This window comes from Amblyomma americanum, chromosome 2 (genome assembly GCF_052857255.1).
Source record: "Amblyomma americanum isolate KBUSLIRL-KWMA chromosome 2, ASM5285725v1, whole genome shotgun sequence".
In the NCBI taxonomy this organism is placed as follows: Eukaryota; Metazoa; Arthropoda; class Arachnida; order Ixodida; family Ixodidae; genus Amblyomma; species Amblyomma americanum.
Genome location: NC_135498.1, coordinates 83822983 through 83836444, shown reverse-complemented (window position 1 = coordinate 83836444; position 13462 = coordinate 83822983). Strand labels below are relative to the sequence as shown.

Here is a 13462-nt window from a genome sequence, read left to right as displayed (position 1 = left end):
TACGTAGGAAAAGGAGCAAAAATTTCTCTATGTCAGCGCATGAGTTAGACTAGGTCAACAATACCTCTCCTAACTGCAAAGAGGAAGACTTTAATAACAAATAAACACTAAACTATGCAATCAAAACAGTTAAGCGAACATGAGGACGAGTTACATGAACAATGATGTCGTGATGCACTAAACTGCTACTAAGGGAACCCCAGTGCTTGTCTCTGCTTTATTTCCTAAGGGTCTTTAATCGGTTCGCCTTTTCCCAACGACGCATATATACCGCTGCTGCTTACTTCAGTTATCCGCTTCATAATTAACCACAGAGAGGATTAAGCACGAGAAAGGTTTACAGTATCTAAAAAAGATATAACATTTAAGTTTTTCGAATCTAACCTATTTTACCTCGCTACAACTTGTGCTTGACCTCAATGGGAAGACAATATAAAAAAATATTTATCATCAGATTAATCCACAAGTTATTTTCAGAGCCAATTAAGTGAAGCACTGATCCCGGCACTGCGTGGGAGTATCTATGAATTTGTTGTTTTTTAATACAAACTGATGAGCCAATTTCAAGCATGACTTTTTGACAACAACTTAATGTTGTCAATACTTAGCACGCAAGCCTTCCACGCCGAGTGTTGATTTCCACCGTCCAGGCATGGGGCCTAGGAGTTAGTCTTTGTACGTCTAGTCTGCGTTTCTCGACTCTTGTAGTAGGTGCTCGAATTTCACCTTGGAACATCTGGCTTTCCTGTCACTTGGACGACTCGCGAAGTCTTTTCAAACATGTCCATTTCATTTATTGCAAGCAGACTGGCTTGGTCACTCCAGATGGTCCGCGTTGTTCATCTGCAATCATTTTTTTACCAAGCGTACGAGAGTGCTTCAGGTCGTTGTTTAGTAGAGACGCCTATCAAAATCCTAAATATTTCCATGCCGGAAAAGTAAAAGCTTTCCTGGAGTTCCCTGAACAATCTCTTTGTCCACAGTTCATTGTATTACAGGATGCAGACGAACTCTGCGAGCGGAGAATCAGAAACCTGTTATTACGTTCCCGCCCCTGTGGCTTAAAGTTAGAAAGTTGTGACAAGGTCTATATCAAGTCCCACACGACCAAAAGTTCAATTCGCCTATTGAAATGACTCTTGAAATGTCTGCATATCCACACCACGCGTTCATTTGCTGACCTCATTCCGGCAGTACAGTTGTGCTCAGGGATGTGCAGATTTTGATCTGGGTCCTGATATTTTGCTCGGTTCATTGTACATGACGTCTCACAAACCATTCAGCCACTGTAGAGCCTGATACCAGGGAAGAATCTCAGTAAGTGTCGATAAAAGACAGTCCAGAGTTATTTCAACTGGCGAGAGCAATGCCTTTCGTAACGACTTGGTTGCTCGTTTTGAGGTGTCCAGTTGCGCAGAACAACAAACCTTCTCTGAATTTATATTAATTCAAGAAATGTGACGTTGCGGGCTGCACTGCTGCTGCGAAATGCTTCGCAAGCTGTATTGTTTCACACCAGATGTCGGGCCACGGATAATTGACATATGAAGAGGCTTGGTGACGTTACGCGCACCTTACACTACACCTATTCCTTTTAAAAATATGCAGTACTAAACGTAGCCTCCGAATATATTGCTTCAACATCACAGAAAGCTAATAATACATTACAAAAGATGGAAAACGAGCGCAATAAGTGTTCATGAATATATTGAAATGAAAAACAAACCGAAGGCAACAGTTTCATCCCATAGAATTACTGACGGAAGACAAGGGCATTATTGCGTCCAAATACAGTAAAAAATAAAGGGTTACTTATTTCGCGGCATATTTTGAATTTATGCGGTAAATTTGAAGATACATCTTTTTGGCCGTCAGTGCATTTGGGTAGACGTATATTCATCGGACATCTTGATGACTTGCTTAGTTTTCATTGCCTTTCTGCAGCTTTAATTTCTAATATTTTGCATAGTTTTCTAGGAACCACCATGCTTATTCGATGCTGAGAAGAACACAGTAGCGAGGAAAACCATGGTAGCTTTAAAAACTGAAACTCATAATCCGTCAATTGAGGCACCACAATACACGCAGGAAGAAGAAACGAGGCTATTATCTGGAATAAGTGCTCGTAGCTGACTCTCAGTCGGAGTATTTCGGCGACCTGACCTATATTATAGAAAATGTTCTAAGCCTGCGTATCCTCTGATGAACGCTACTCAACACGCGAGACACTTCATTCGTAACGTTGCATCGTAGTGCTAGCCATTCGTCTTAATGTCGCTTCAGCTTTGTTTCTGATTTCATATAGAGGAAGGGCACAGTTTGCGTAGTGTAATTCACCTCTTGAGTTCGACGAAATCTGCACCAGCACAGGAGTGCAACGGTATTAAACGCGTTAACAGACAAAGTAGACGCCGCAGTACAAAGAGAGAAAGTAAGGAAGAGAGAGGAGTTCCCTCGCACCATATATGCTGCGTAGTGCGTCTGAGTGCAGCGTCGCCAATGCAAAAAGCAACCGCTCATGCTACCGGAACGGTGACCACGAATCTTATGACAAACTCTCTAGCTCGCGTAACGACGGTACAGCAGCGCCTTCTCGGTAACTGCAGGCACTGCGTGAATACCCACGACTGTTGTACCTGGGCACCGCGGGCGTGGCTGTGGCGCTGGTGTTTCCGCTGTTCGGCTGCTTGCTGCTCGTCTGCCGCTGCTGCTGCGGTGCCTGTGGGGGCGCGACCAACCTAGTGGAGAGCAGGGCCGACGAATGCTGGCGCTTTGTGTGCTTCTTCAGCCTGGGCGTCTGCTGCGTGTTCATGATGTGAGTGCAGTCACCGACCAGCAGTTTTTGCCGTGTGCGTTGCGTAACCGCTTTTTTTACGTATTAATAAACTGTACTTTTAGTGCGTAAGCAGCACAAGCGGTACAATGGGAAAAGGCTGGAGTCTTCCTCTCTCCGTTTTAAGCCTCAGAATGAAATGTCCGCCCAACCGAAGCGCCACCAACAAGCCATCTTCCCACCGTATACCCCTAATTAGGCGCTGCCCACCCACCCCACGCTACCCTTGATCCATCAGCCGAGCCCACCCCCTACCACCTGCACCTTCTAGAAGCTCTGTCCACCACCCGACCTCTCGAACTCTACCCAAGAGAAGCGGCTCCCACCACCAACCTACCTACCTCCGTCCTCCGCAAATCCTCTATCCACACCAAGTCCACGCAGCAGCAGCAGCAATGGCGGAATTGAAATCAACGGCACAGTGGAAAACCCAGCTGCCCTCTCGAAGAACCACCCACCAGCCACCTTTTGGCCCCGAACCCTTAACTAAATCGCTGCGCATTGAAAGAACCACCCGCCGCCACCCTCAACGTACCTTTGCCGACAGGGTCCAGGAAAATTCTGTCACGTGTGTGAAACATCGGCTTAGATCAAAGCACTTATTAAAGTAAAAGTGTGAAAGTAATCATGCAGGGTGAATGCAACTGCTTTCGAAGAACTGTCGACGGAAGTAAGTGATCGCAAGGTAATTTTATTCAGTAATAGCATTTCTGGGGTAAAGCACAGTGAACAACACACGGAAGAAAAGAACACAACACAAAAAGACGGGGGCTTGCAATTAAGCACGATTCTACAGAGCTGACAATTTTATGCGGAAAAAACAAGAATAACGAACAGAGCAAACGAAGTGATTTAACATAGAGGGATCATGTGCAACGTGCAGGAAACCGATAGACAGGAAGAGACAAAAAATTTATGCTTTGTATTTCATTTTTTATAGCACAGATATATTTAAGGCCGGCCGATATATGCGTTTTTTGCAATAATTAGAAAGTGCGGCATTATGAAAGGCCTTCTTTGTTTATAAAACAAAGTATGTAAATCACAGCTAACCCTAAATTTGCTTCTGTTATATGGAACGGAAATTCTTTCTGGTATCATCGGTTTTCCTCTTTTCTCCGCTTTGGTTTTCTGCGCTATGCGGTGTGGGGACCTGCCCTGCAGCCCCCTGAGTTTGCTTTCCCGCGAGGCACCGTGCAGCAGCAGTCTCACCCCGAGGATGAACGCGTTCCCTTGCCAGTTACATTAACTGGCAAGAGAGGGCGCCAGCGTCGCTGCGCGGGAGACTGCTGAAGCCCGCCCGCGGTAGATGGGCTCTCTTCGGCCGGGATAATGAGCCTGTGCGGACGCGTCGCTCGGGGCTCCGCTCTTCGCCGACGGGGCGAAGAAGCGACGGGGAGACAGGCTCCCGTACTCGTCCCGTCCGGCCTGCGGAGTTTATATCCCTTGCCCTAGCGCGGGCGAACATTCGCTCGGAACCTTGCTGGTGAGTCGGACGCCCTCGATTCATTAGCGTACCTTGTTGCTAGCTGGCGTTATTGTTTCTGTAGCAATAAATGCCTGTTTGTGTCAGCCAATGTGTCGTTCCTTTGTTCCCTCAGAGCAAGGTCCGCCGTGGTCGGCGAGCGCTCGGTAGCGTACGCAATCACGGGGTGGGGTCCGGGCGGCTTTGAACCGTGTCAGCCGCGATTGAGTGGGGAGAACGTACTTATCTCCCCTTGTCAACCCCACATCTGGCAGCCCAACGTGGGGCCTGCTCTTGGAACATTGGAAGATTGTCGGTTCGGTTCGGGGAACGCTCCTTGTCCGGACTTGACAAGTGCTAGGCCTAGAGTGAATTTTGATCGCTAGGACCTGCGGCATGCTTTCTTGAGTGCGAGTATTGCGCTGCAGCATGTTTGAACTTTTCGACATGCTCAGCACATTTTTTTTCCCTGGAGTTTCTTCGTGAGAATCACTTGGTCCACATCGAGGGAGCGCGAGGCCTAGCGCCCGCGGAGTCGCCGAGCCCGAAGCGAGTGAGTACGGAAGCCGCGTGGGTGGTCCGAGTTTCTGTATATATTTTCTCTACTAACTCTTTTTCGACTCTGGGAGTCGCGGCTCCGGGAGCCGGGTGGCCTGGGGCCACGGGTGCCGCTACGAGCTCGCTGGTATTGCAGCTCGGCACCGGGCGCTCCGACACCGTCCGATACGGTGGGCGCCGACCGCTCAGAAGCTGCTTTGTGCAGTGAGCGGGGCAGGACCACCCCACAAAGCTGATGTCTCCTCGCGGCTGCGCGCACAAAACCCGTTTCGGGTCTTTGTTGTGGTCACGGTCGTTGTCGGAGTGGTCGTTAGGCCTGAGGCTTTTCGGAGCTGCCTGCACCACATTAAAAGAGACATGACCACCGGACCGTGACGTTGAGAGGGGGCGCACTTTGCTGCCCGTCCGTTTTTTTTGTAACCTCGCACGAACTGAGCAGCCTCGTTCAACTCAAGAAAGGGCTTCGTTCACTCGAACTTTGCGTTTGCACAGCCGCCGACACGTTTTGCTAGCGAGTTAGGCATTGTGCCACGAGGCCCTTGCAGATGCCGTTTCCCCTCCCGTGACCTACGTTAAAGGCACGCCGAGAGCGTTTCGACAATTTTGCAGATCCGGTGGAGCCACCCAGGCTTGCTGACCGGTGCACATCGTCTCGCTGCCACCTGCTGCGACGGAGCGGCCTGTATCCTGTTCGCCGCATCCATCCGGGGCAGCTGTGGCGAGACCAGTCAGCAGTAACCTCCGGCTGCTGCTGCCCTGGCGACTACTGCAGGATCCTGGCCTGCAGTTTTCCCACCGGCCTTCGATTCGCGGGCCTGCGGACACGGTAGTCCGCGTGCCATACGAGTCGTCCCAGCGGAGACCTTCACGCCGCCTTCGGAATACCGCGGAAGTCTGCGTGGACTCTGTCGGCGTGACCTCAGCTGCAAGACGTGCCTCAAGGACATCAAGACCAGGAGACTCCTCCATAGCATGTACTTTCAGGCGCTTGGGTCTATTTAAGGTTGGGAGGATGTGGGGACCTGCCCTGCAGCCCCCTGAGTTTGCTTTCCCGCGAGGCACCGTGCAGCAGCAGTCTCACCCCGAGGATGAACGCGTTCCCTTGCCAGTTACATTAACTGGCAAGAGAGGGCGCCAGCGTCGCTGCGCGGGAGACTGCTGAAGCCCGCCCGCGGTAGATGGGCTCTCTTCGGCCGGGGTAATGAGCCTGGGCGGACGCGTCGCTCGGGGCTCCGCTCTTCGCCGACGGGGCGAAGAAGCGACGGGGAGACAGGCTCCCGTACTCGTCCCGTCCGGCCTGCGGAGTTTATATCCCTTGCCCTAGCGCGGGCGAACATTCGCTCGGAACCTTGCTGGTGAGTCGGACGCCCTCGATTCATTAGCGTACCTTGTTGCTAGCTGGCGTTATTGTTTCTGTAGCAATAAATGCCTGTTTGTGTCAGCCAATGTGTCGTTCCTTTGTTCCCTCAGAGCAAGGTCCGCCGTGGTCGGCGAGCGCTCGGTAGCGTACGCAATCACGGGGTGGGGTCCGGGCGGCTTTGAACCGTGTCAGCCGCGATTGAGTGGGGAGAACGTACTTATCTCCCCTTGTCAACCCCACAGCGGTTGCGTCCTCTATCATTAATTCGTCAACGTTACAAACACCACCGTGAAGAAAGGCGGTGTCCGGAGTTGTGTTATGTACGGCACCTGCCAACCACATGCCGAACCGCACGGTTGACAAGTGGAAAGCGGCAGCGAGAGAAATCTCTCTTTCCACTTGAAGGAGGGAGGAGGCAGATAAAGGGAGGTTAATAATTAATAATTTGTTGTGGGGGGAAAGGAAATGGCGCAGTATCTTGCTCATATATCGTTGGACACCTGAACCGTGCCGTAAGGGAAGGGAAAAAGGAGGGAGTGAAAGAAGAAAGGAAGAAAGAGGTGCCGTAGTGGAGACCGCCGGAATAATTTCGACCACCTCGAGTCTTTGCCGGGCACTGACATCTCACAGCACAAGGGCACCTTGGCGTTTTGCCTTCATAAAAACGCAGCCGCCAGGGTCGGGTTCGAACCCGGGAACTCCGGATCAGTAGCCGAGCGCCCAAACCACTGAGTCCACGCAGAGGGTATACGGGGAGGGGCCACCTGCCAAAAACACCACCGTGAAGAAAAGCTTGCGTCCCGAGTTGCGTCGTGTAGACCACTTGCTAACTCACCCGGAACCTGCCATGGCTGGCAGGAGGCAAAGTGGTGAGAGGAAAAATCCCCTCTTCACTTTTTAATTCTGGTTTACACTTCGTTTAAAGGTGTTCAACTTCACATCAAACGGCAGAGTGGTTAGCCAGCCAACCATTAGCTTTAAAAGGGAGACGCTTATTCGGCGATTACGTTTGAAAAGCGATAGCATAGCCACTTCATATTGACGCCCATGCCGTAGGCGCCCATTGTGATGCCCGCTCCTATATATAACCTTAAATGTGTTGCTTGACAGTTCGATTTCCGATCGAAAGCTGGCGCAAGTTGCAACTAGCAATTGTGTCCGTGATCTGACTCAGAATGGAACGCAATCAGTGCCGCACTTGTCCCACAATTTGGCCTCCCACATTCTTTGCTCCAGAAACCTCCACCTTAACGATTCTGACAGCAACTCAACAAAGCCAGCAAAAAGGCCTCAACGGGCTCCTTATTCTATCGCATAGAATGTGTGCCCCATCAATGAAAGTTTTGAGACCGGAGTTTTTGCGTACGAGGCATCGAAGCTTGAAGCTAGCTCGCCTGAAACTGCCATATCCATCGCCCAGCTGACGTCAATTTCAACGTATCCTATAAAACATCGATTATAATCATTTGACATCAACCTGCACCCTGAAATCTAAGACAGTGAATTCGAACGATGCCTGGACTTCTACAATAAGATTTCAATTTAAAAGGACCACGCTCCTGAATTACTGGAGAAAATTATTTCGTCTGACCAGAGATGCTTCTGCAGAAATTCAACTGTCATCCTGGGCCAACTTAGGTGGTCCGTCAGCTTTGGGAGTGGAATTTTTAATTACAGGATTGTTGACCTATAAATGATTGAAAAACACTGACTGGGGGAGGGGGGGGGGAGGGGCTGTACACAAAAGCAATACTTCAGCGAGATGTGTACGACTGTACATCTTGCCTACCGCTTGGTGTACGGAAGCATACATGGATTCAGCACGACAGTGATCTAGGGCGTTCATTGTCACGTTTAGCACATCTTCGTGGCAGCAATTTTTCAGGAAAGTGGATGGGATGTTGCGGCCGCATTGCGTGTCCGCCACGATAAAACTGGTAGCAAGTCCTGTACGCGATCGACTAATGATGTGTAAGGCCACGTTCGGATGCACAGCACTTCAAACATATTTTGTTTTTGTTTTTTTTTGGAGAAGACTGTTTTTGTTTAAATTCATAAAACCGTCTAGTATACGCGCAAAGAAGTGGCACACCAAATTTTTTTGCATACTGTGTTTCTCAAGGAGTAAAATTGATCTTCCCGTCCACATGTGCGCTTCCGTGACGGCGAGGTGGTTTACCCTCGTACCTTTATTTTCTCAAAATGCAAATATGCCCTCAACCTGTGATGCCCTTTCATCATCATCGCACTTTATTGTTAGGATACGTAGGGCCTTTGCCGCGGCCTAGGAAGGCAAGCAAAGTTTCGCGCATAGGTGGCGCCGACCGCAGGTGCCATGATTGAAAGATGCCACCCGAAAGAAGAAAAGACAGGCGAGGGGAAAACAAGGTGATAGCTCTGGCAATGATGCCTGTATCACGTGGTACCGTGCTGCTTCAGCAGTGAAGCCGGAGACATCGCCGTCACCGTTTGACTTTTACCAACCAATTTAGCTTAAACACGAGTGCAGAAGTGAAATTAAATCGCCTGTAGAACCAAAGTTGTTTTTTTTGCCTTTCTTTCACCGTGCAACGGGGGCGTATGCAGGGTTCCCTTCAGTTTCGTTGTGGTTAAAGTGAAGATTTGAAAAGGTTATTGAAATACTGCTCTATTTTAGTCATATTGGTGTAAAAGTATACGTGTTTTAAGCGCTTGCCCCGCCCAGGAACCTATAACGGCAAAATAAAATTGCACTAATGGAAGCCTTCTTTTTTTCTTTTTTTCTTTTTGTACAAATGTTGCAATCTAAAAGAAATGTTGTTGCTGCGACGGGACGATGCCCTACAAGCTATTTCGTGGCTTTGGCGTGTCCTAATCCTGGTCTGTGGTTTTAAAAGGTATAAATTATTATTATTATTATTATTATTATTATTATTATTATTATTATTATTATTATTATTATTATTATTATTATTATCATCATTATTATTATTATGGTAAGCAGCAGTTTTTTCGTTGTGCCGACTGCAACAAACGTGTACACGCGAAGTGTGTCACTTGGAGTGACGACGAGCTGCAGCTTTTGAAGTCCGGCTCGCGACCATTCATGTGCAATCTGTGTTTGTCGTCTTGTGGCGGTGCTAAGCCTAGCGACGGTGGCGAGTCAGCGGCTGCATTCCTTTCTTCCACGGCCCACCAGCCCCATCACCCGACCGACCCGACCGGTTCCCTCGCTTCCTCCCCGACGGGCGAACCTGACGGTGCGCTTGCCTCGCTTCGGGCTCTCCCCCTCGACGCACTTGAGGGAATCTCGTTTCTGAGCGACGAGGTCGCCCAGCTACGGGAGGAGAATGAGCGCCTTCGTGGTGACAACTCGCGGGCGCTCGCTCTCCAGGCCGAGGTCGTTGCCTCTCTGCGGGCTGACGTTCGCAGCCTACGCGAGGAGCTTGCGAGGCGCCCTGCTTCATCCCAGCATGATCCGCCTTTCGTCGAGCCCCTGTCCGCGAGCAGTCCTTCCCATATGTTCCAGCCATCGAAGAGCTACTCTGCTGCCCTTCACTGTGGTAGGGCACCAGCTGATTTGGCCACCTGCCCGACATCTGTATCTGTTCCCGAATTTATAGTTAATTCGCCTGAGGCGCAGAAGAAGCACCGAAGCCCAGCCATCACTGGCTCGTCGAGCTCATCCAGTCTGAACGTCGCCAGACCTCAGAAGCGCCCGATGGCTATTTTCGTCTCCAAGCTGTGCCCTGAGACGACGTCGGCTGATCTGACGAATCATCTGAAGTCCGTGAACGTCACCCCCCTTTCCTGCCGGCAGCCGAAAACGAAATATGACTCTTACTTGTCCTTCTACCTCACAGTCGGCGCGGAATTTTACGATCAGCTTGTCGACTCTTCTATGTGGCCTACGGGCTGCATCTTCAAGGCTTTTCGTGGAAAGCTCCTGGATGGTATGTTCCATCCTTCCGAGCTGACGGTAGATCGCAGTCAACCCTAATTTGGATATATATTACCAAAATGCCCGAGGTCTTCGGACTAAGGGACCTGTATTTTTTTCCAATGTATTAGCCTCTTGTTATTCGGCTGTGGTAATTACTGAGACTTGGCTGTCTAGCGAAGTTAGCTCAGGTGACTTCTTTCCTAATAACTATTCTGTTTTTCGAAGTGACCGCCCTGAATCAGCTTCAAAACAAAAGGGAGGGGGAGTGCTCATTGCTATTGACAGTTCCGTGCAGTGCGTTCGGCGTTCCGACCTGGAAACCATCCAGGAATCTGTCTGGTTAGAGCTCACTTTAACTCGACATCAAAAACTTTTATTGGCAGCTTTCTACATTTCCCCTAATCTGCCTCCTCCTGCCTACGACGATGTACTACATTCTATCGAATATGTTATCACTTCTCATAGCAAGCACAAACTACTCATTTTAGGGGATTTTAATACTCCAGGTATTAACTGGAATACCTTTACATATTCTCACAACAATCATTATGTAGTTAGTAAGTGCAACCGGCTTCTAGATTTCACAGCTTTTAACACCTTGCAGCAACACAATTTAATTGAAAACTGTTGTGGTAATGTTCTTGACATTTGTTTATCTAATTTTGAAAATGTTCGAGTCTCGACATCTGACATCTCACTTACTCGCTGTGACAAATTTCATCCTCCAATTCTAATAACGGCTTCGGTTTCTGTCCCACCTTCTGCTAATTCAAATCGTGCGGGGAATTCCCCCCGTTTCGCTTACGCACTTGGCGACTATGTTGGTCTCTTCGGTTTTTTCTCTTCTGTCGACTGGTCCGTTTTAAACGAAATCAGCGATGTTGACGAACAAGTCAGCCGCTTCACTGAAATAGTTCTCAATGGTATGCGCCAGTACATACCTCTGCATACTCCTGCTCGCAGCAAGTTTCCGTTCTGGTTTTCCAAGGAACTTAGAGCAGCGCTGAAACTTAAGGAGCGGGCCCACCATAAAGCGAAATGCCCTGGGCTGGATACATGGGCAGAAGAATTTCGCCGCTTGCGTTCCCTTTGCAAACGCCTGTACAAGCGTGATCATGAGTCCTATCTTGAATATTTAGAGAATAGTGCCTCTAATCGTCCTATTGAATTCTGGCGATACGTTCGCAAGCGTTCGAATAAATCTGATAGTCATATTCACTTAGTTGACTCTCATGGAAATGAAATTCGGAATGTCGCTGACGGCTTTGCTCAACACTTTTCCTCCGTGTACAAATCTCCACGTTGCGATTCTGTATGCCTTCCAGCTGGCGCACCTAATTCCGTTCTTCTTGACGAGAAGTTAGTGAGTGAGAGTCTTAAGTGTTTGAAACCATCTTTGTCCCCTGGACCTGATGGCATTCCAGCCGCCATAATAAAAGCCTTCAGTAGTACCTTCGTTCCTGTTTTAACCACGATATTTAATAACTGTTTGAAAAATTCTGCCTTCCCCCGCGTGTGGAAAACGACGCGTGTTTTCCCTGTGTTCAAATCAGGAAACAAATCTGATGTTTCGAACTACCGCCCCATTTCTCTTCTTTGTGCAACCTCTAAGCTTTTTGAACTAGCTTTGCACAAAGTACTTTCCTTCCACCTCAAACATTTATTCATACATAATCAGCATGGTTTCATAAAAGGTCGTTCTACTACAACTAACCTTGTGACTTTTATGACGTATACATCAGCTGAAGTCCTTCAGAGGAGTCAGGTAGACGCTGTGTACTGTGATTTGAGCAAAGCTTTCGACGTTGTTACTCACTCATTACTTCTTCAAAAGCTTCTGCTGTTTGAGATCGACGTTTCAATTGTAGCCCTCCTACGCAACTATCTTCTTGATCGGTCCTGCTTTGTCAGTGTAAATGGACAGACCTCATTTGTTTACACTCCAACCAGCGGAGTTCCTCAGGGCTCGGTATTAGGCCCGCTTCTGTTCTCTGTTTTTATCAATGACGTTTCCTCCGTTGTCAAAAACTCCTCGTTTCTCCTTTATGCGGACGATATAAAAATGTTCAAGGCAATACATACTCTTCATGATTGCTTGTCATCGCAATCGGACATATCCGCCTTCTCTGATTGGTGCTTGAAGAATGGGCTCACTCTCAATTCATCTAAAACCAAGGTTGTCTCATTTACGCGTAAAACGCACAGTCTTCTCTACTCTTATTCTGTGAATGGTAGGCTGCTGCCGAGGGTTGATGAAATTAATGACCTCGGCATACTTTTCGACCGCAGCCTCAGCTTCTCCTCTCATACAAAACGCATTGCTCTGCGGGCTATGCGTACACTTGGCTTCATCTGCAGGCTTTCGAGAGAGTTTCGAGCCCCACTTCCTTTCTTAAAGCTCTACCTCTCCATATGCTTGCCGCTTTTGGAATATGCGTCTGTTGTTTGGAACGGCACTTGCCAGTCGAACTGTGAAAAAATCGACAGAGTTCAGCTAAAGTTTTTACGCATATTTCAACATCGGTTTTCTTGCAAAACTTCCAGCTCTCGTCCCAGGCGGAGTAACTCACTGCTGCTTCCTTCTCTTAGCTGCCGTCGCGTGAGGGCAGATATAATTTTCTTGTATAAACTTCTTCATGGTCACATTCTATGCCCTCAGCTCCTAGCGCGTATCCTTTTGCGTGTACCGCGAAAGAGCATAAGGGAATTCAGACCATTCCAAGTTTCTGCGCTCCTGCACTACCTCTCCCCTCTGGACAGAATGCAAAAGTTGTTCAATTCTCTTTGTCCTCACCTTGATATATTCGAAAATTCTCTCCCTTCTTTTATATTGGATGTCCGTGACGTTCCACTTTGAGCACTCTTTTTCTCATACATAACTTCCCCTTTCATGCATTTTGACTTTACTACACTTGTGCATTTGCACTGGTATTATATTGTTTTATTTTCTCCTTAATTGTTCATCACGTCTACTTGTTTTCATTAATGTTATTTCTTTAATACTGTGTACTCACGCCTGATTGTCTGTAACGCGTTCACTAATTACATTTCTTATTGTGTATGATTGTATTTCTAGCTTGTATTTGAGAGGTTTCTTATTCGTTCATATTAGTATTGGCTTTATTCTTGTTTGTATTTTGCTATATGCTGTACTTGGCTGTTATCGGTCGTTCTTGTGTTCATTCTCTTCGTTTATTGTTTCATTAGTTGTTTATATGTCTGTTGCCTGTTCTAGCTGTTTTCATTTACCGCTGTTCTCGCTGTTTTCTTGTTTTCACTTTTTTGCTTCATGCTTGCTGTCATGCCTAGTTTATATGTCTTTTT

At 48.1% G+C, this 13462-nt stretch overlaps 1 protein-coding gene across 1 annotated transcript in view; it reads left to right on the top strand.

Moving 5' to 3' along the window:
• The window catches only part of LOC144119842 (uncharacterized), a 65648-nt gene that overhangs the window by 9155 nt on the left and 43031 nt on the right, over nt 1–13462 (top strand). The window contains exon 4 of the mRNA XM_077652368.1: nt 2607–2815. Within this exon, the coding sequence (XP_077508494.1) occupies nt 2607–2815 (209 nt within the window). The remainder of the gene's footprint in view (nt 1–2606; nt 2816–13462) is intronic.